General features: G+C 38.3%; 1 protein-coding gene across 1 annotated transcript in view; it reads left to right on the forward strand.

Annotated features, from left to right (window-relative positions):
- The window catches only part of LOC119856113 (contactin-associated protein-like 4), a 317,632-nt gene that overhangs the window by 248,224 nt on the left and 48,650 nt on the right, over positions 1-20,758 (forward strand). The window contains exons 13-15 of the mRNA XM_038403253.2: positions 5,270-5,467; positions 11,732-11,888; positions 16,064-16,191. Coding sequence (XP_038259181.1) covers positions 5,270-5,467; positions 11,732-11,888; positions 16,064-16,191 — 483 coding nt within the window. The remainder of the gene's footprint in view (positions 1-5,269; positions 5,468-11,731; positions 11,889-16,063; positions 16,192-20,758) is intronic.

A 20,758-nucleotide genomic window follows, 5' to 3' on the forward strand; every position in this document is an offset into this window, starting at 1 on the left:
TTGTTCTTTTAGTTTTAATTAGTTTTACTTTTGTTTATGGTTATTTTCTAGCAGTTCTCATTTTAAAGTTTTTCCAGCACTATCCCAATGTTAGGATTACAAGCATTTCAGGATAACTTTTTTTTTAAAAAAAAGTAACCGTTTATTTCGGAAAGAATAGGAAAAATTAATAGAAACATTTCTTTTGGTTTCATGTATTATAACAATATATTTTATATAACCTAAATTTTAAAGCAGTTTACATGGGCAACTTTATTTCTGGTACTTTTGAAACTTTGAGTCCTTGATTTTTCAACCATACTAATATTCTTTGAAAATAGTTGGATTTTTTTATATGTAACATAGTAACATTGAGGGGAAATAAAGTGATATTTTACTGATCTGTAATAATCTTGTTTATTTCTTGAAGAACTGATAGAAGTCTACCTCTAATCAAAGCCACTCGCTGAGGTTTTCAAAACAGTGTAGGGGGCTTTACATATATCTTCTATCAAAATAATCGAAGGTAAATGTGAAACTTCTTTTCATCTCATTGCAGCCAGGATTTAGATAACACTGGAAATCTCAACCACTAACTCTGCCTGAAAAAAAAAAAGACTGTGCTTTTACTTTTTGAGAAAGCAGTCTGACTGATAATGGTAACATACTTTGGATTAGCAATTAGTGAGATCACCAATATAACTATCTGGCCCCTAAAAAGAGAGATCAGAGAGTACTAGCTACGTTGTTAATTAATATAAGGTTGAACCAAATAAGAAGCTTATGGTAGAAAGACTCCAGTGTCCTTAAACAGTATCAGGAGGAAGCCAACTCTCCGAGGTACAACTTAGTGTCTGATTACTTGTGTATCCATGAACAGCTGCTAGTGCTTCTATCAGTCACTCTTTATTCAACACATTAAGCAAATCTCATTGATCAGTTCTTCATCTAGAGATGCAGCCTGACAGGCTGAATCTACTATGTTTGTCTTCTTCCCAGTTTCCTCATGACTGGTATTCCCTTTTCCCACCAGAGGCCGTGAAGGCAGATGCCCACATTTCTTGCAGTGCTGCCTTGTTATTGACATTCATGTGGCTTTATTCTTTGGCAGCTGGGAGGGAGGTTCCTTTCCCTCTCTTGTTCTTATAGGTCAATTTCAAAATCATAAGCCTTGGGTCCAAAGAGCCAATCAAGATGACAAAAAAAATTTCAGAAATATTGTTCTTTTAGTTTCGCTCCTTCTGAGGGTGTAGACGTAGATGTAACAGCTGCCTTGTTTCTCTCTTATTCTTTCCATTTGCTATGAGCTTTGTAGAAAAAATAGTTCTGAACTTGCTCTCACTATTAGCTCCCTGTTTCCCAACAGCACTAGCGTGAATCCTTTCTTCTAACAAAACATTTACAAGTATTGATAATAAATCTGAATATATAGATTAATTTAAGTTCAATATTTGTTTAATAGGCATTCCCATAGGCTTTTTGCTACATGCTTATCCTCTAGGTGATTACTAGTTTTTTTCTTATTCTAAATTTCCCTTTAGTGTCAGTCAGACCCAGTTTTCAAGAAATATAGGAAATAAACTACAGGGGGCACAGGTCTGCAGAACTGTTAGAGTTAGAAGGAAAATATTGATTAAAGCCCAAGGAGAATTGAAGCCTACAAATATATTCAGTATGAACAAAATGATTAAGACTACAGCAGTGAGCTCTTACAGAAGATGCAAAGCCAGCAAGGACAGAGGGCGATTAACATTTCCAATGTCTACTAGAATTAAGTTGGGTATAAAGTCCCAACAGTATGCTGAACCACTGATTCTGAATTTGACTCAACTGACACAAATCAGATTTAAGAAGCAACCAACTCACTCAGCTTTGTTCTCAAAAAATAGATTTAAATATTTGAGTTAGATTGTACAAACCTTAATAGGGCCAGCTGAGGGTACAATCCCAGTCCATCTCTCCCCAGTGCACAGAAGGGAATGTGCAAGCTGCATCATTCTATAGATGGAACAGTGCGCTGCCTTACCTCCAGCCCGTTTAAAGCAGTTTACCATCCTTAGGGGAACATGAAGGAGGGAGTCTGCATTTCATAAGCACAGTGATTGCTATTGTCCTTAACATTTGTGTGGTTATATAAAGCTTTCTCTCCTGGTCACCTGTGCTATAGTCATGACCAGTCAGACTCTTTGTGTTCCTTGTGTTTTCTTAGTGTGGCTGAAAATTGTCTTTTATAACTTCCCAAAGCACAAGCAAACCAGAGCATTATCCTGTTGCCACTGGTAGATTATAAGATATGATTTTATTATATCTATTTTGTAACATTAAGGTTATTTAATTTATTTGCTGCAACTTTTACCATGTATTTTACAATTTCTAAGTAGAACTGCTTTCCTGCCACAACTGTTGTGAAACCAGAGATCAGTCTTATAGTGATTAATGTAAGAATATTTATGAATAGAAATATTCTTGAAATGTTCTTGATGTTCCTGATTTGTCCCCTTTGTACAATAGAGGGGTTCAAGTTGGAAAGAGTCCATATTATAGGAAAAAGTTGCATGTCTTACATTTACAGGAACATACATGTGTCACTCAGTGGACATGCAGTACATCATGTACCAATAGATGGCTTGAAATCAATACAGATATATCCTTACTACCATTTTTTTCCAGTATGATAATATTGAAAGGCATTTTTCAGAATGATCATTTGGAGTTTTCTTGCTAGTAAATTATATAAGAATCTATCAACTGATGTAATAACACATAAGATACAAGCAATTTTAGCAATATTTTTGGAAATAATATTTTGGTAATATTTGTATTCCTCTTGTCTCAACTAATCGTAGACCCTTTCTTAAATACCTTGTGATCTGGGGTCATTACAGAAAGTATGACCTCAAATCAATCCAGGTGATATAAGATTACTTATGGCTTTTATAGTGTATTGTTATTGTTGTTCTTTTTATTGAGGTAGTATCCAAAGCTTCCAGTTAGAATTGTTATACCAGGCACTATATAAACACACAGGAAGGCAAAATCTCTGTCTTGAAAGTCTTAGAATCAAATTTGTAAACCAAATCAGTTTAATGGGCTAGATCATTCCATTTAATTGCAGCCTATATTAAGGTGCTGTTGTGATCCACATTTCCCTATGGGGACTTCCAGGAGTCATTCTCTCTGGAAAGCATTTGAACTAAAGATGGGCCTCATCTGGAAAACTGGATAAAAACCTCCTTCAATTTAGGGGCTGCTCAGATTGGATCCATGTCTAAATTCCCCTGCTCACATCCAAGGATAGCTATAAAAAAATACTTTCAAGGCCAAGAGAACACTAGTATATACTCAGTCAGCACCTGATTATTATATACCTAATACATTTGAATGAAGACAACATTTCCTTAATAAAAAATAGAAGTGCATCCTTTAAGCATTTATAGAAAGTGCAACAATATAAGACAAGGGAAGATATTGTTCGAATAGTACAGGCCTATCTGAAGATTATTTTCCTCTTACCTTCAAAAAAAATTTCTCGTAGCTTCCACATCCACTTGCTTTAATTATCCCTCTTCTTGAGAAAATTATGAGTTATTAGAATGTAATGCATCTAAGTGCCTGATAGTAAAAGTGGCTAGCTAATATGAACTGTACAGGCATGTCACTTTTCTTTCATTGGAAGCATAGAACTAGATGACAAAAATGGCATAACTGATCAGCTTAGGCCTTTCGCAGAACTCTTCAAGGTGTTTCCTTTACTAAATTGAGAGAATTCATATCAAAGGAGAGTGCAGAGGATGGATGAATGTGTAGAAACAACAATCAGCATAAATTCCAATTACATTTAAAAACTGAACTAGTATGTATGTTGAATGTAAGAAAATGTATGCTCAAAGTCATAGCATCCAAAGTTCAGGATGTGGGTATTCAAAAAACTGGATTTCCTACACTGGCAGAGAAGGGAGCTAGATGAGCTAATAGTTCTTTTTCATCTCTAATTGCTATGATTCTTTGCTCATATGAAGTCAGGTCCTGGAGCTATAAATAATGTGCAAGTAAAAAGGCTGTGTTGTGTATGGTACCACTGCTCATTCCCTTTCATTGCTTCTGGCTCTCCAGTCACTCTACCTCCTTTGTGAAACTGTGCAGAGTCCTACATAAGATACATTATAATTTATCCAGTTCAGGTATTTTGGCTACAAACCGCCTTGAATTTAGGGGATGTTGGAATTCAGATCCATGTCCAAACTCCCCTGCTCCGATACATGGTTAGTTATAACAAATTACTTTGAAGGTCTTTGGGTTCTTTCATGCCGATGTGAGAAGGCAGAATTGGCACTATGGTTTGGAACCCTACCTTCTTTAACCACCAAAATTACCATTCCATTGTGAGTGCTATATAGATTGTAAACTGTTTGGGGCAGAGACTCTCTTTTTGTTTCATGTTTGTACAGAACCTAACACAATGAGGTCCTGGTTCAGAACAATTATTATTATTATTATTATTTATTGTTTATTAAATAAATACATTTTTTAAAATTTTACTTAAGGTTCTACATTTATTCTCCCAATAAATATCAGGAAAGAAAGACATTTTGTGTTTTAAAAACAGCCCCAGTACATATCATACATTTGTGTAGATAAGACAGATGATATCTTAATTGCAATCACACATGTCAGAAATTATAGTTATCATTTGAATTTGAGGTGACTGGAAGCACCTGTCTTCCTCTCCGCTTCACAATAAATACAACACCAGGATTTATTCAGTTTGTCCATTGTTGTTTCTGGTATTGGTTTTTTGTATAGGGCAGTAGAAAGGTGAGTTTTGGCCATTGCTATAAATTCTCCAAGACAAAATCAATTAATTCAGAAGAATAGTGTGAAATGTTGTGCAGATAATGAAAGCCTGGATATACCTTGGTCTCCATTTATAAACAAAGTATACCTTGGAGAAATAACAATAGGAAAAGTCTATTACACTTTAGCTTAGGGTCTGGGTATTGTTTGGAAAATAGATATTTGGTTCTCTTCATCTAGTCTTTCCTTGACTGGTAATTGTTCAGGACTGAATGCACAGTACAGAAGTTTCAAAAAAGGGAACATTGATATCCTATCAAGTGTATTCAATTGCAGAATGTTTTACCCAGACATTTTGTGTTCCTATTCACATCCCTAAAAGGACAGGAAAACTCACCTTAATCCCAGGTGAATCTCACTACCCATTTTATTTCCATTGCTAACTTTTGCAACTATTTTACATTCTGCATTACTTTTTCTCTCCTTGTTTTGTAAGATACGACTTGGACAATTATACAGCACAACAATACGGACTTAACCAGAGTCAAAAATGCTAATCGAGATAACCCACATACTGTGTTCTTCAAGTACACTGCCACCCTAGAACAGCTTCAGGCTACAATTAACTATGCAGAACACTGTGAACAGGAGCTTGCTTACCACTGCAAAAAGTCAAGGCTTTTAAATAAGCAAGGTAAGTAAAGCAGACAAATCTTGTTATGTTTCATGATACTATAGATATTTAATTTTTCCAAAGTTATGGCATTTTCCAGGGTAGTTTGTAAATTCCTTAAATATCCAGCAAACAGATCCCAAATCTACAAGTTGTAGAGTGGGATTTGAACCAGAAAATAATAAAAAAAGATTAGTTCATAATGAGCTTCATTCAAAGCATTAACTACTTTCAAAACCAATGTCTTCCTTAAACCTACAATTTAAAAGAAATTATAACAAAGCCTTTCCTGGCTTGCCTCCAGGGGATTTTTAGATTTTAGTCAAAAAATGGTTAAATATTGGGCAAAAATTTGGTAAAAGGAGCACAATTTAGTAAAAGGAGTGAACAGCGTGCCTTTGTTTCCAAGAAAGCCAATGGCATTTTGGGATGTATAAGTAGGGGCATTGCCAGCAGATCGAGGGACGTGATCGTTCCCCTCTATTCGACATTGGTGAGGCCTCATCTGGGGTACTGTGTCCAGTTTTGGGCCCCACACTACAAGAAGGATGTGGAAAAATTGGAAAACGTCCAGGAGAGGGCAACAAAAATGATTAGGGGACTGGAACACATGACTTATGAGGAGAGGCTGAGGGAACTGGGATTGTTTAGTCTGCGGAAGAAAAGAATGAGGGGGGATTTGATAGCTGCTTTCAATTACCTGAAAGGGGGTTCCAAAGAGGATGGATTTAGATTGTTCTAGTGGTAGCAGATGACAGAACTAGGAGTAGTGGTCTCAAGTTGCAGTGGGGGAGGTTTAGGTTGGATATTAGGAAAAACTTTTTCACTAGGAGGGTGGTGAAACACTGGAATGTGTTACCTAGAGAGGTGGTGGAATCTCCTTCCTTAGAAATTTTTAAGGTCAGGCTTGACAAAGCCCTGGCTGGGATGATTTAGTTGGGTATTGGTCCTGCTTTGAGCTGGGGGTTGACTAGATGACCTCCTGAGGTCACTTCCAACCCTGATATTCTATGATTCTATGAATACACTGCATAAATGTCAGCTGAACTCTTTCAGATACTGTGCATCATGTAGTGGTTGAATTTGCAAGTGGCATGAGGTAAAGTATCGCAGACATTAATATGCCAGTGTCAAAAATATACAAACACAGAGGAGACCTAAAGTAAAATGCTGAAAAGATAGGAAAAAAAGTTATTGTTTTATGAAGAAAATTACAGGCCCTTCTGATGTAGTTAAAGAAATCTTAACAAAATATCATAACTAGATTGTCGTGTTCAAGTCTTATTTTAATTCTTACTGGGTAGAGTGCAATCCACTGAGTTGATTTTAATTTTGAAAATGTAGTCTAAATTTTAAAAAATAACTTGAAAAGTAAGATTATATTCGTTCTTCCTTTGTTGATATGTAGATGTTGCGAATCAAGCCTCAATTGCCTCCTCTGTCACACAAATCTGTGAGAGGCGAATAGTCCACTAGAAATTCCAAGATTCTTCTCACTTGCTATTCTCCTATCACGGGATTTAGTGGTGCTACAGCAGAAAACTAGTCATTCCTCCATGATCTGTGAGCTATGCTTTTCTGAGCAGAATGGCTGTCAAGAGCTAAGCAGCTAGCTTTCTTCTCTGCATCCTACCCTCCTTTCAAAGAGGTTATGGAATGCAATAAATTTCTTCTGAGAGTAGCATTAACTCTCGGGAGAATTGCTGCTCAAAAATCTACCAGGCCTACAGGTGAGCCTACTGCATAAACTGTTGCTTCCCTGACATTACCTCTCCCTTCTTCCCAAACCCCTTTCTGACATACAAAGCCCCAACTCCATGTTATACAGCCATCTGACTCACAATATGCTTGATATGAATACTACTACAGTGATCACTAGGGAGTACACTACAAAGAAGTTACATATCTTAACTCAGAATCTCTTCTTGACCAAAGTACACAAAAGGTGCCCCTCTCTTCACACACATGCATAATTCCCACTGACTTCAGGGGGAATAAATCATATTAAAGGACTGAATGCAGGATCATGCACAATTAGATTTCCCAAATGTCTGACTTAAATTTCAGTTAGGATTGCTAGGATTAATACAATCATTTCATAACTGACAATTTTAAGGCAACTGTGAGAGATGAAAGTGTTTGCTAGACACATTTGCTGAGCAAAAATGGAAGACTGTATGACAGGTACAGAAGGGAAAAAAGAACAATCCCACTGAGACTGAGACATTAGTATTCAGGCTTGGTGAGGGTTACATATATATGTTTTATCAACAAGTTAATGCAGTGAAAACATTTGGTCATACTAGACCTTGTCTCATTTTGAATCTTTTCATGCTAGAAGTAGTAAAATTCAGCGTCCAAGTGTTTTGAAGAATTTGTAGGGCTTTTTAAAATCAGTTGTAACAGTTCTCACAAGAGCAGTATTAGATAAAGTTTCTACACAATGCACTTTCACTCTATTCTGGAAAGGACATTTCTACAGGTGAGAGGGTAGTCAGCTTCCAAGTCCATTCAGGCTTTGGTTTCAGTGCTGAGACTACTAATAAAGGTACCAGTTGTCAAAGTTTTTTTTGTGATGTAGACACTAGGGATGAACTAACAGCTTCCATAAAAATGAGCATTAATTTGTACTTCACCCTTCCTTAAAACCAACCCAAACCCAACATTTTATTATTTTTTTAAGGGTTATGTTAACTTTTCCTCCCCTCAGTTCTGCATTCACTGTTTTTATTTTTGATCTCCTGGGAAACAGAAAGTAACAGAAATATAGTGAGGAGGCCTATTGTCTTGGGCCCAGATCTTCATATCGGCCTGAGCTGAACTCAGAGAAGCCTGGGGAGGGTGAAACTAAATCACAAGCTCCCTGTGTAACTCAGGGATGGTCAGCATATAAATTGTTCCAACTATGTACTCTCTAGCAGAAGGCAGACAGATGGTGGGCTGAGGACTTATCTCTAGACCTATACAGTCTAGTTTTGTAGATACACAAGATTTGGATAAATCAAGTAAGCTTACAAACTTTTACATGCTTATCCTAAATAAACGCTACATCTTTTGAGTTGTGCACATTACTAGTGATAAAGAATTAGAATTAGTGACCATAAAGAATTAGAAATGAGACCATGCTAACCGAGGCGGTGCCAGACTCTTTTTGATGGGGAGAGGGTGGGCCTCAGCTCCTGCTCCCTGTGGTCCCTCCCCCAGCCAGGTCAGAGTCTGGAAGTCAGAACTGGGCAGTGCATGGTGCCGGCTGCTTGCAGGCAGTAAGAGCCACCCAGGAGGGGGGACCGGTTCTGGGGCCGGCAGAGCCCTTGGGGAGCACGGACTGTGGGGGACAAGGCCCAAGAGCCCAGGCTGGAATGGGTTAGTCAGGCCATTGTGGGGAGCCCTAGATCCTCCACCTGCCCTGGGCAGCACACCCCAGTGGGCAAGGACACGGGTCAGGGGCTGTTCTCTGACAACCCTGTCCCCCCACCCAGGCTTACTCCTGTGCTGCTACTGGAGCTGGGTGTCTGGCCACCAGCCACTGCTTTCTCCGCTCTGCCTTCACGTGCAGAGAGCGGCAGCTACTACCAGGGGGTTATACGAGGGAGCGGGAGGGGATAAGCAAACCAACACTGCCCCTGATGCTGACTTTAGAACTCCAACAAAGTTCAGGGATGTTCACAGTTTTGTGCAGACCATTACAGATATAGGGGAGAGCAGCAAAATGCACATTTAGAACTAGGATCAGATTTCAAAACTTACAAAGTTCAGAGGACTTTGAACTCTATGGTTTTGTTTAGAGATTGTCTAAACAAAAAGAAAAGGAGTACTTGTGGCACCTTAGAGACTAACAAATTTATTTGAGCATAAGCTTTTGTGAGCTACAGCTCATTTCATCGGATGCATTCAGTGGAAAATACAGTGGAGAGATTTATATACATAGAGAACATGAAACAATGGGTGTTACTATACACACTATAACAAGAGAGTGATCACTTAAGGTGAGCTATTACCAGCGGGGGGGGGACCTTTTGTAGCCCACGAAAGCTTATGCTCTAATAAATTTGGTAGTCTCTAAGGTGCCACAAGTATTTCTTTTCTTTTTGCGAATACAGACTAACACGGCTGCTACTCTGAAACCTGAAAATACAGGGTGACTTTTAGGAAGGCAAAATTCAATCAACCTGATTGCAATTTTAGCATGTATCTTCTCAAATTAGCTATTTTTATTGCACTCTGAATACGATTTTGTAAGATCTTCTTCATCAAACATTGTCCTATTTAAGATCACAACTGTTTGATCCCTGATTGAATGCATTTTATGTGTGCATTTCCTTGGATCATTAGAATTACCAAATAAAAGAATTCAGTCACCTATAGCTAACTACTATAACATTCTTGACATTTAAACAAAATCCAAATAACATCTTGCAGAAGAATATAGCTTGTTCTCTTTAATTGAACAATATGAACACAATACAAGCTAAGGCTTTGAAATTCAAATAAGTACATCATCAAATTGACCACATAATTTTATCCTTTTCACTACTGTGATCCGTAATCTCTACTGGGCATGTCTGACAAGTGCAGCATTTGATGATAGTTATGTGAAATAATTTTGGGACATGTAGTATAAAAAGTCATTTTTATTGGAACAATTCTTAGTAATGTATTGCACTCAGGCTTCCCTATGCAGAGCATATAAATGATTCCAGTGAAGAATTGCTATGCTAATAATTTTGTGTGTTCATTTTGAAGAAGCTGCATCAAATCTTTTTTTCTCCCATTTTGTTTAGCAATATTCACTGCCAGAACAGAGCTAGCTAATCACTATGATCCTTTAGTAGCTATATTGCTCTCACACTATTATGCAAAAAAATGTGTTAGGATTGCTTTTAAAGATAGTCCAGTGTCTCCAGTTCAAGAGCAGGAACATTCACTCCCAACTACAGGACCAGAGTTTCTGAGCTGTTGAAACAGGAGAAATATCTTGATTTTATATATGTATGTTTTGTTTTGTTTATTTTTTAAAGTGCTGCCTCATAAAGAATTTATTAACCTCCTCTCGCTTTTCTTCCCTGTGTGATGGGCTGCAAACACAGATACTGATGCTAGACATTGATGCCACTGAGCATGTCTGACTTTTCTAGGAACTGTTCTCGCTGTTTTTAGGCCTGCTGGGCTGGCAGTTGTGTGGTAATGAATTCAGTCAATATGTTTACGAGCTGAGAGATTGTAAGCATAACAGAGGTCTTATCTAACAGTGAGTTATAATAAGCATGGCAGTAACAAGTAAGATTGAAGATGGGTTAAGTGCCAGCCTCTTGGTGTGGGCCCACTGCTGAAAACTTGAGAGCTTCAACAATTCACAAACCAAGTGCCTCTATGAGGCACCATACCATTTGACAACACTTGTTTCCTCTCACGCCCTGACTTTGCAGTCATTTCATCTTTCACCTTTCTTCACTCTCATTTAAGATGGATTACCATCATGCTTCATATTTGTTAGCAATTATCTTTTTCTGTATATTTTGTGCTTTTACTGCTCTGGTTACTTGGCAGCATCTTTAAACTTAATGTGCAGTACTTCAGAATTAAGAAGACATCCAGCTCTATCATTTTACTATAATCAATGCTGAATGGGTGCATTGCACAGAGATATAGTAGGCTCTGAGAAACTTTGCTGTTAGTCACTGGATCGACATCTGGGTTATGTAGCACAACCATTAACATGATTTCTACAGTCTCAGACTACATAAATTCTGCAGCTGTTGTGTATGATCTAACTCATGACTCCTGACATTTCTGATTCTCACCACACAGTAGTACTAAGCCAGATGCTTAATATGCAGCAAAGGTGTGTTTAGTATTCTCAGTAATTAAATGAATCCATTTATAATGCTTTTTACTCTTCTCATTTCCTCACTGGTATTTCCATGATCTCAAATTGATCTTTGCCTCAGAGAATAAATTAACTTGATTTTTAGGGTGACAGCATCTCTTTTTTCATGTGCTATTTTAAAAGAAAGTACATAAATGGACTGCTTAAGATAAATTATTCTAATATCATGCCTGACTAAGCAAGGATTTCTTTTCCACTAATATAAGCAAAAAGCTGTGACTATCATTTAATCCCTGAGAATGAAATATTAAAATGAATAATTGGTTAGCGTTTTTAAGGAAATGTGGTCATTTTTTAAATTTTTTTTCCATAATGCTTGAAAATTTGTTTGGGTGAGGGAAATTGGGAGAAGCAGGAACTCAGATCAGATATTAATTTTCCTCTAACCTGTCTTTTAGATGGAATTCCATTAAGCTGGTGGGTTGGAAGAACCAATGAAACACAAACTTACTGGGGAGGATCCTTGCCTGACATTCAAAAATGTGCTTGTGGATTAGAGGGGAGCTGCATTGATTCCCAGCGTTACTGCAACTGCGATGCTGACAGAAATGAATGGTGATTTTTGTATTGTTTGCTTGTGCTCAATTCTTTGCTGTTGAAAAACAAACTCAAAAATTATATAGGATTTAGCAGCTATGAACAAGCAGTGCTATTAGGAACAAAAACTTACAAACCTGCAACATATGCTGCTACCCCCAGTTCAAAATAAGATTTGTCACCATAATTAGCTAAATTAAGGGGTAAATATATAATATTTTGCTGTGATTTCTTGTATTTAGTTGCTATTTGAGGATGATATATTTTTATATTTAGACTGTCCAATTTTCAGTAAATTGCTTGTTTTGCCAGTGATTAAAGGCTTACATTTGGTATGTATTTCAGTCATTAAAATATTGAAGCTAATCGGATTTAAACTATGTTTTAGTTGAGCAAAGCATTCGTTTCACATATTTAAGTTTTTTTATTATCCTTTTTCTCTATGCCTTTGAGTTTAGTAATGTTCTTTAATAGACTCAACTAGATTCTTTATCTAAGAATTTAGAGGGTAAAATCCTGGCCTCATTGCAGTCAATGGGAATTTTGTAATTGACTTCAGCAGAGCAGGGATTTCACAGACTTCTGACTAGCTCAGCAGGCTACAGCTGAACTCTGCTGATATTTCCATTTGCAAAACTCAGATTCTCATCTAAACTCTGTATTCACCTTACATCATTTATCATCAGTCCAAATACAGTACAAATTAGATACGAGCTGAAGCCATGAAGCTAGATCTGAATCAGAGTTAAGACTTCTCCAAAGTTTGCGGGAGGGGGTTGGATTTAGTGTTCTGTTTCAGTAACAACTCTAGTCCATTTTAGTTAGTTTACAGAAGTTAGGATAATTTAAATGAAAAAAATTCCAATTAATGGAACTTCTTAAGTATGTTTAATCTATACAAAACACAAGTATTGAGCAGGCAATGCATGCACACAGATTTGTGTTACAGTTATGCTTGTGTCAGGGGTGTGTGAATATTTACATTCTTGCTGAAGTATTCATGCTTTTCACACATTTGGGAGTCTATAGTGGACCATGATGTTTGGCCCAGCAACCAGTGGGTCCTACTCAATTCAATGACAGCTTCTTGTTACTCAGCATATTTTAAAATGAAGCCACTTATTTAGCTATCTAATATGGATTTAGGAGCTTAACTTTAGGCACTCAATTTTGAAAATCTTGACCTAAACATATTATTGCTAAGGCCTTTTGTGTTACAGCATTTTTCAGTGAGACAGAACAAGATTTTCAAAAATTACTAGTGAATTTGAGGTCTTCAATTTTTGGTTCCCAGACTGAGACATCTTAAAGAGGCCTGATTTTCAGAAGTGCCACCCTCTGAGATTCCATCCTGTTGATGGTGTCTGAAGTCAACCAGTTCAAATATGAGGCATCCAAAATCATTAGTCACTTCTGAATATCCTGGCCAAAATGTTCATGTTAGGAAGGGAAATATTCTAAAGAAAATTTCAAAAGACATCAGTTTTGTGGAGTACTATGAATGAGGTATGGTAAATGTTCTGAACTTAGAAGTCCTATCTTGCTCCAAAACAATGAGAAGTTCCCCCTGGGGTGCCACCTGGAACTGGGTTAAACACTGAGCCCTCTGACCCACCAACCTGGGCTCCTTTTCAAGCTCTCCAGCCTGCACTTTCACCAGCATTCACCCAGGTAGTGACCTAAGTTACCTGTAAGCTGCGCAGCCCCGCAGCAGCCTATTTAGTGCCGCGCAGGTGCTTAGGGAACCCACCCGGGGACCTGCCACAGCAGGGGGAGGCGCCCCACCCAGCTTGGCCTCCAATCTGCCATGGGAGGGGCGCCCCTCCCTCAGCTTCAACTCACCCTGCAGCCCAGACTGTCGCGGCCAGAGTGGCCCCGCACCCAGCTGTGGCCAGATCGGGCCAGGTGCACCGGGTTGGCCCCAGGCGCAGTGCGGCCCAGCCCAACCCCAGAGTGGCCCGGCCCCAGGCGTGGCCTGGTAGGCCCTCCCCCAACCTGGACCTGCTGCGGCCGGGGGAGGGGCACCTATCCTGCAGCCCCAGCCCCAGAGCTCTCGCAGCAGGGACAGGTGCCTCTCCCCCGCAAGCCCAGGTGCTGCTGCGGGAAGAGAACGCTGACGGAAGTCCTCTTTCCCCGCAGTAGCCCTGGAGCATCTCCTTCACCCCAAACCCTCAGCCTCTGCACCCAACCCTGAGCCCCTCATCCGCAGCCCCACCCCAGAATCTGTACCCCAGATGGAGCCCTTACCCCCTCACACCCCAACCCTCTGCCCCAGCCCTGTGCCCCTCATCCCTGGCCCCACCCCAGATCCCGCATTGCCAGTCAGAGCCATCACCACCCCACATACCCTAACCCTCTGCCCCAGCCCTGAGCCCATTCCCACAAGAACTTCTTGGCCCCACCCCCACCACACGAATTTTGTTATGTGCATCAATGTGAAGGTGATATGTCATGGGTTGGAAAAATTAGAGGGAACACTAATTAAAGAGACACACAAAAATTAGAGAGACATACCCAGCTGCAGTTACACACAGGCTCTCTACACACTCTCTTACACACCAGCTTCCCAGCCTAGGACCCCAGAGCAGTACCGTCATGCTCTGGTCAAATCTGGCCAGTATATGTGTTTAATACCTGGTCCACCTCTCCCTCAATGTGAAGAGAACAATGCATACTTGTGGTAACCAAGCAGAGATTTTTCCTAAGCACTCCAGTCAAAGCTCATTGGTTAAGATTAAAACAAAAACAATTTTATTAACTACAAAATATAGATTTAAGTGATCATAAATGAGCAAACAGATCAAATCAGATTACCTAGCAAATAAACAAAAACGCAAACTTAGCTTAATATACTAAATAGATTGGGTATGAATAGCAGAGTCTCACTCTAACTGATGGTCCAGGTAGATTCTTAAGGCACAAGCTACAATTGCTTTGTAGCTTGGAATTCCCAGGTGTTTCACACACAGAAATCCTCTTATGTGGGGAGTGAAGAACCACACATGATGTCACTCCCTGCCTTATGTAGCTTTAGCACATGGCGGGAACACTTTGTTTCAGAACTCGGTTCCCAGACCAGTCTGTGGAAAAATACTGACATCCCAAGGTGGAGTCCAGCATCATGTGGCCTGGTCACATGTCTTCGTAGAGTCATAGTAGCCATTACTTACAGCCTGTCTGGAGTGTTCTCAGGAAGGCTTACCAGGTGGGAGATAAGCTTCTCCTAAGGCCTATTGTTTTTTCTAATGGTCCATTGCCTGAATAATCCCCACCCACTATCTAGACTGAAAGCATCTTGTCTAGTGGGCATTACCCAGGTGTAACTACATTTGAAGTACAAATACATAGTCAATATGCATAACTTCAGATACAAAAATCATATATGCATACAAATAGGATCATCATATTCAGCAAATCATAACTTTTCCAATGACACCTCATATGACTTATCTTGCATAACATACATCATAATTACGCTATAATCATATAATAATATCACTATGAAGAATATGAGGTGCAGTGTCAGAGAGAGTACCAGGAAAATGGGGAACATGGGTGTGGTTCTTCCTGGCACTGAGATAGAGAATATATATTGGTCATTTTTGTACTCTACATGCTTAGTTCTGTTTTGATTTTTGTGTCCTTTTGTGGTTTGTTGTCTTTTTGGTGTGCTTTTTTAACTTTATAAAATGAAATAGAAGAGAATGTCAAAATGATTAAAAATTACACTCTCAAAGTATCTTAATTTTTAACACATTAGAGAACAAGCCATGATAGATAGAAATCAAGACTGCTTTCTTTATGAGACAAAATTATGGACACATGAAAACGCACACTAGGTTTAGGAAGGCAGCTAAATACCTAATTATGTTGAAAATAAAATTTCATGCTTATGAAGATGATGACAACCCTAAGCCTGCCCACTTGATTCTGTGATCTCATTTAGACCTGCAATAGATTTAAATGCTCTTACTGACCATGAGGTCAATATGGAAGTATTTGTAAGTATGCTCCCATTTATTCACACAATCACCCATCTTATCTGAACAATACAGCTACAACTTTTGAAAATGTATTCCTAAATTTATTTTTTTCAAGTTCAATAAGTCCATTAAAAGGACAATATAATGCTCTTATGTGACTGTTAATCAGAAACATTTAGGAGATGTTTGTTTTCTATTTTAATTTTTCAGGGCTAATGATACTGGATTTCTCTCTTATAAAGAACATCTACCAGTAACTGAAATTGTTATCACGGATACAGACCGACCAAATTCTGAAGCAGCTTACAAGCTTGGACCTTTGCTTTGTCGAGGTGATAGTAAGTAACAACAGAAACTTTCAAGCTACAAATAATTCACTAGCTTTACCCACTGTATGGTCAACTGTCTAAAAGGTACTTAAAGATCAACCAACTGTTAATGGATAATTTAATAGGAAATGAGGGAGAGAGTGACAGGATCTTCAAGCAGAAGTGTGCAAATAACAGATTTTTCAGTTTGCTGGCAGTTCTGAAAATGTAAATAAAAATAATTTTACATCTACATGAAAATGACATTATTTGAAATTTTTGGAGAATCAAAAAGTAAATATATATACATATATTTCGGGTCCAATGAAATGTTTGGTTTTGACTTTTAACGTCTTTTTCATGTTTTTGAAATTTTTGAAAATAAAAATGAAGGAAATTTTGAAATGAAAAATAATTTCAACTTGAAAAATTGAAATTTTTCATTCACTATGTGTCAAAACTAAATGTATTGTTTTTATTCATATTGTTTTTAAAATGTTTCTTTTTCAAATGAACAAGTTGGTGAAATAGACATGAACTTGCAAAATGTTTTGGAGTTGCCAAATCTGCATTTTTTCACTTCAAAAATATTTCAGCTGAAAAATTTCACCTGGCTCTATCTTCAAGGGAACAGGATGCATTTAAAATTAGATATTATACATATGAGGAGGTAGATCAGAGGTAATGATGGATCTAGTTTGAATAGTTTGCATGAAGGCATTGTGACTCATGGTTTTTGTATTATGATGTTCCATTTTTGGTTAAAGCATGACTGTGCAGAGATGATTAAGATGTGCTACAGTGTCTTGGGAGAAATACACCCCTTATTGGACATGCAGGCCACTAATTTACAATACTCCTTTTATCTGGTGTCTTCATATCATATTTTAAAGGACCTGAGATACTATGAGTACTTAGCTAAAATGGGCACTGGTGTGGCTGAGAAAATTGTGATAAGGGATATTATGTTCCAAACTAGTACTACCCAGTCCTACACTAAGGTAGGATCAGTGAAATCTTTCTGTCTGGATAATATTAAAGAGAATGAATCCAAAGATTGCTCTTTAACAATTGATTTCCTGGGAAAAAATGAAGAGCTGTGACCTATAAGAATATTATTTCCACTGACCATGCGATGACTAGGACATAGTTTCACCTTATTCTTGAACACAATTTTCTATATATTGTAGTGTGTTAAATTTGAAATCAGATAAAACTGACAAAATAAGGCCAAAGGGAACACAGATTAATGAAAGCTCTTTTGTAAAACACAAACAACACATCTTTTAGATTAGTGGAAAAATATTAGAGCTACTTTTTAATGTTTTTTAAAGAATAATGCCTAGTACCAGTAAGATATTTGGTACTATGCAATGGCAAACATCCCTGGCATTCTAATTGTAAGCATTGTAGTAACATTTATTTTGTTCTGCACCTCTAGGCAGGAGAACAACACAAATAAGATCTCATAGCAAATACCCATTTCTCAGATGTGCTGTTTAACAAGGAAAAATAGATATTCTTGAAAAAAGAAAAGGAGTACTTGTGGCACCTTAGAGACTAACAAATTTGTTAGTCTCTAAGATGTCACAAGTACTCCTTTTCTTTTTGCGAATACAGACTAACACGGCTGCTAGATATGAAACTAGATATTCTTGGACTCACATCCGTGGTTTGAGTGCTCACCAGAGAGATTTTGCTTCTTTCTGTTTCCGCCACTGTCAAACACTAAATTATGTGATTCTGCTTCAAAGGGGATATCCTCTTATTTACATATATCTTTTATTATTTTTTAACAGACAGAAATTTGTAGTATCATAATTGCTCACTGACATACTCTTCAGAAGGGGCTGAGGGAGGATGTTTACTTCCATTCCTGACATACGTACACTAGGCTACATTCAAAGGCTGGAAGGTTGTGAAATCTCATGGTCCATTAATCAGCTATACATATATGAAAATAATTGTTTATGGCAAATATCAAAATGAAGTAGATCTGCAAACAGTGCACTGAATTGGCTTAAACAGTATGACACAGTGAATAAAATAGGGGTTTTTTAAGGTGTTTGTTTATCCTCATTGGCTGTCATTTATACAAATATACTCCATATCTTCTAAACCCTAATGTGGACTAGAAGTTAAGCTTGAGATATGACAGGAATATGTCAAGGCAATACAATATTAGAGATAAATATAATGCTTACCACATCTATATCTATAGATCATCTGTCATACAAACATTAATTAATTCTCTCAGAACACCTAATAAAGGTATATATATTATCTCTATTTCACAGGTGCAGAAATTGACCCACAGAGGTTGTGGGATTCTCAAGTACCTATGGTCAGACCAAGGGACACAGCTCTCAGTGCTCTGCTCAGAACACTAAGCCACACCTTTTTCTCTTGACAATATATTCTTGTGCTAGCTGCTATTGGCTTTCTCCATTTTCCTCCATAAATTTCTATTTTCTCTTTCTAGTGTACCTAATAAATTGTATCTCACAATTTTGGTGTCAGATTTGACATAGTAGTTGGGCTTAGTGAAAATAAAGAGACTAAATGAATCTATGATCAGCGAGTTGAGGACAATAAGAAGAAGAAGGGGGGGGTTGTTGCTTTTTTTAACTTATTGAGTGCAAAAGGAATCACAACAATGATATTGGCCCACGGAAATGTTAGAATTGTCAGTAATAATGCAAGCAGGGCAGAAGTGTCAATAAATATTTTTGGGAAAAAGCCAAGTGATGCATTAATATCTTATGATGATTGTGAAATACTTTTAACCTCCTTAGTTACTATTGGAATGGAATTAGCAGCTACTAAAGCTAGACATTTATAAATCAGCAGGTCCAGATAACTTGTGTGCTAGGGTTTTTGGAGCTCTCTGGACCATTGATATTAGTTTTCAATACATCTTGGAGCACTGAGGAAGTCTAAAAGACTGGAAGAAAGCTAGTACTGTGCATAGATTGTGGGCAAAATACTGGAACAGTTTATATGGGGCTCTGCTAATACAGAATTAAAGGAAAGTAATATAATTAATGCCAATTGTCACAGTCCTGGTCAAGCTCCCCCTGTGAGTTACACACCGGGTTCCTGTATTTGAATCTCAGTACTTGGGCCTGTGTGATTTTGGCTTGCTGAGTCTGAGTGTTACATCAATAAAATAAAAACCAGCAGGAACTTATTAAAGGGGAAAAGGCAAAATACCACATGTATTGTGAATACAGAAAGAATCATAGTAAGCAGTTAGTTATAGCTATAACATTCCATTCAATTTCATATTTATTCACACATTCATTCATACACACACAGAGGTTCTGCAAGGTTGTTATCATAGTTACCAGCCTTAGAGTTGCTCATGCCAAGCCACACACACACAGAGGTTCTGCAAGGTTGTTATCATAGTTACCAGCCTTAGAGTTGCTCATGCCAACCCACTGGCCAGGTGGCCTGGACATGAGGAGGGAGCAGGGCCTTGTCAGATGCACATCTGATGCTCCTGGAAGTTGGTTTGCAGAATCAGACCCCAAAGTTCTCACTTTCTAGAGTCCATTTTTATAGGAATTTCTTCCTATGCCAGTCTATGGGAATTGCTTCATCATGCTGTTGCTGAATCAATCAGCAGATGGCACATTCCTGATGGCTCCGTGCTGCCAGATGTTATCTTGTTCTTTGGTTCTCCCATTCTTGAGGCTGTTGGGTGGATTCCAGTCTGCCCTCCAGGTGTCCTCTGGTTATTTCCATTTGATGCCTTCTTCAGCCGATGGACACTGGATTCTTAGACTGGCACCTCCCTGATCATTCCGTTATTATCCACACCAAGCATCCATCCACATACATCCTCTATCTCTATTTTAATCACAATTGTTAACAAAGCGAGATGAACACAACAAAAGGGCGGGGAGTCTCTGGGTGCTGTTTCTGTTGTTACAGAGTATTGCTTTGAGTCTCTCTCTGTGTGAGTAGTCGTTGTTACAAAGAATTGCTTTGAGAACAGACTCTGTCTTAGAATATACTAACACAATTAGCAGCTTGCAAGTTTCACACAGAGAGGGAGAGAAACAGTACCAAAAACCAAGAGACCTCTTAATTAGTAATACCCTGAATTTAAACTATGGGGAATCAAACTTATTTGTGATTTTAATACAGAACTTCTTTAATATGATCCAACACGAGCAGAGTCCAGGCACTGCCTCTGCGTTTGTGTTTCCAGATATATTCTTGGGGTAGAGATCCTGTGTCTAGCATCCCCTTCTGAGAGCTGGGATACTACAGCCCAACTGTATAGGTCCTGAGATTAGTGCCAGCTCTCCGAGACTCCCCAATAGCTTAAGTACACTCTTCCCAGAGTTCCAACTTTGTGAGCAGTCTGGTTTATACTTTATCCCCTCAGATACATGTGATAGTGGAAGCAAAGACACAGAATTTTCACAGGGTTTCTTACACAATCACTTTTTACTTTAGACAGCATGAGCGATATACATATCTAGGCAAACTAAGATACACTTGCAAACAGATCCCTGCCTCAGTTTCCTCACTGCTCTTGAGCTTTCTTTGGGATTTGAGTGAGTGAGGATCCAGGACCTTCTGT

This window comes from Dermochelys coriacea, chromosome 5, assembly GCF_009764565.3.
Source record: "Dermochelys coriacea isolate rDerCor1 chromosome 5, rDerCor1.pri.v4, whole genome shotgun sequence".
Taxonomy (NCBI): Eukaryota; Metazoa; Chordata; order Testudines; family Dermochelyidae; genus Dermochelys; species Dermochelys coriacea.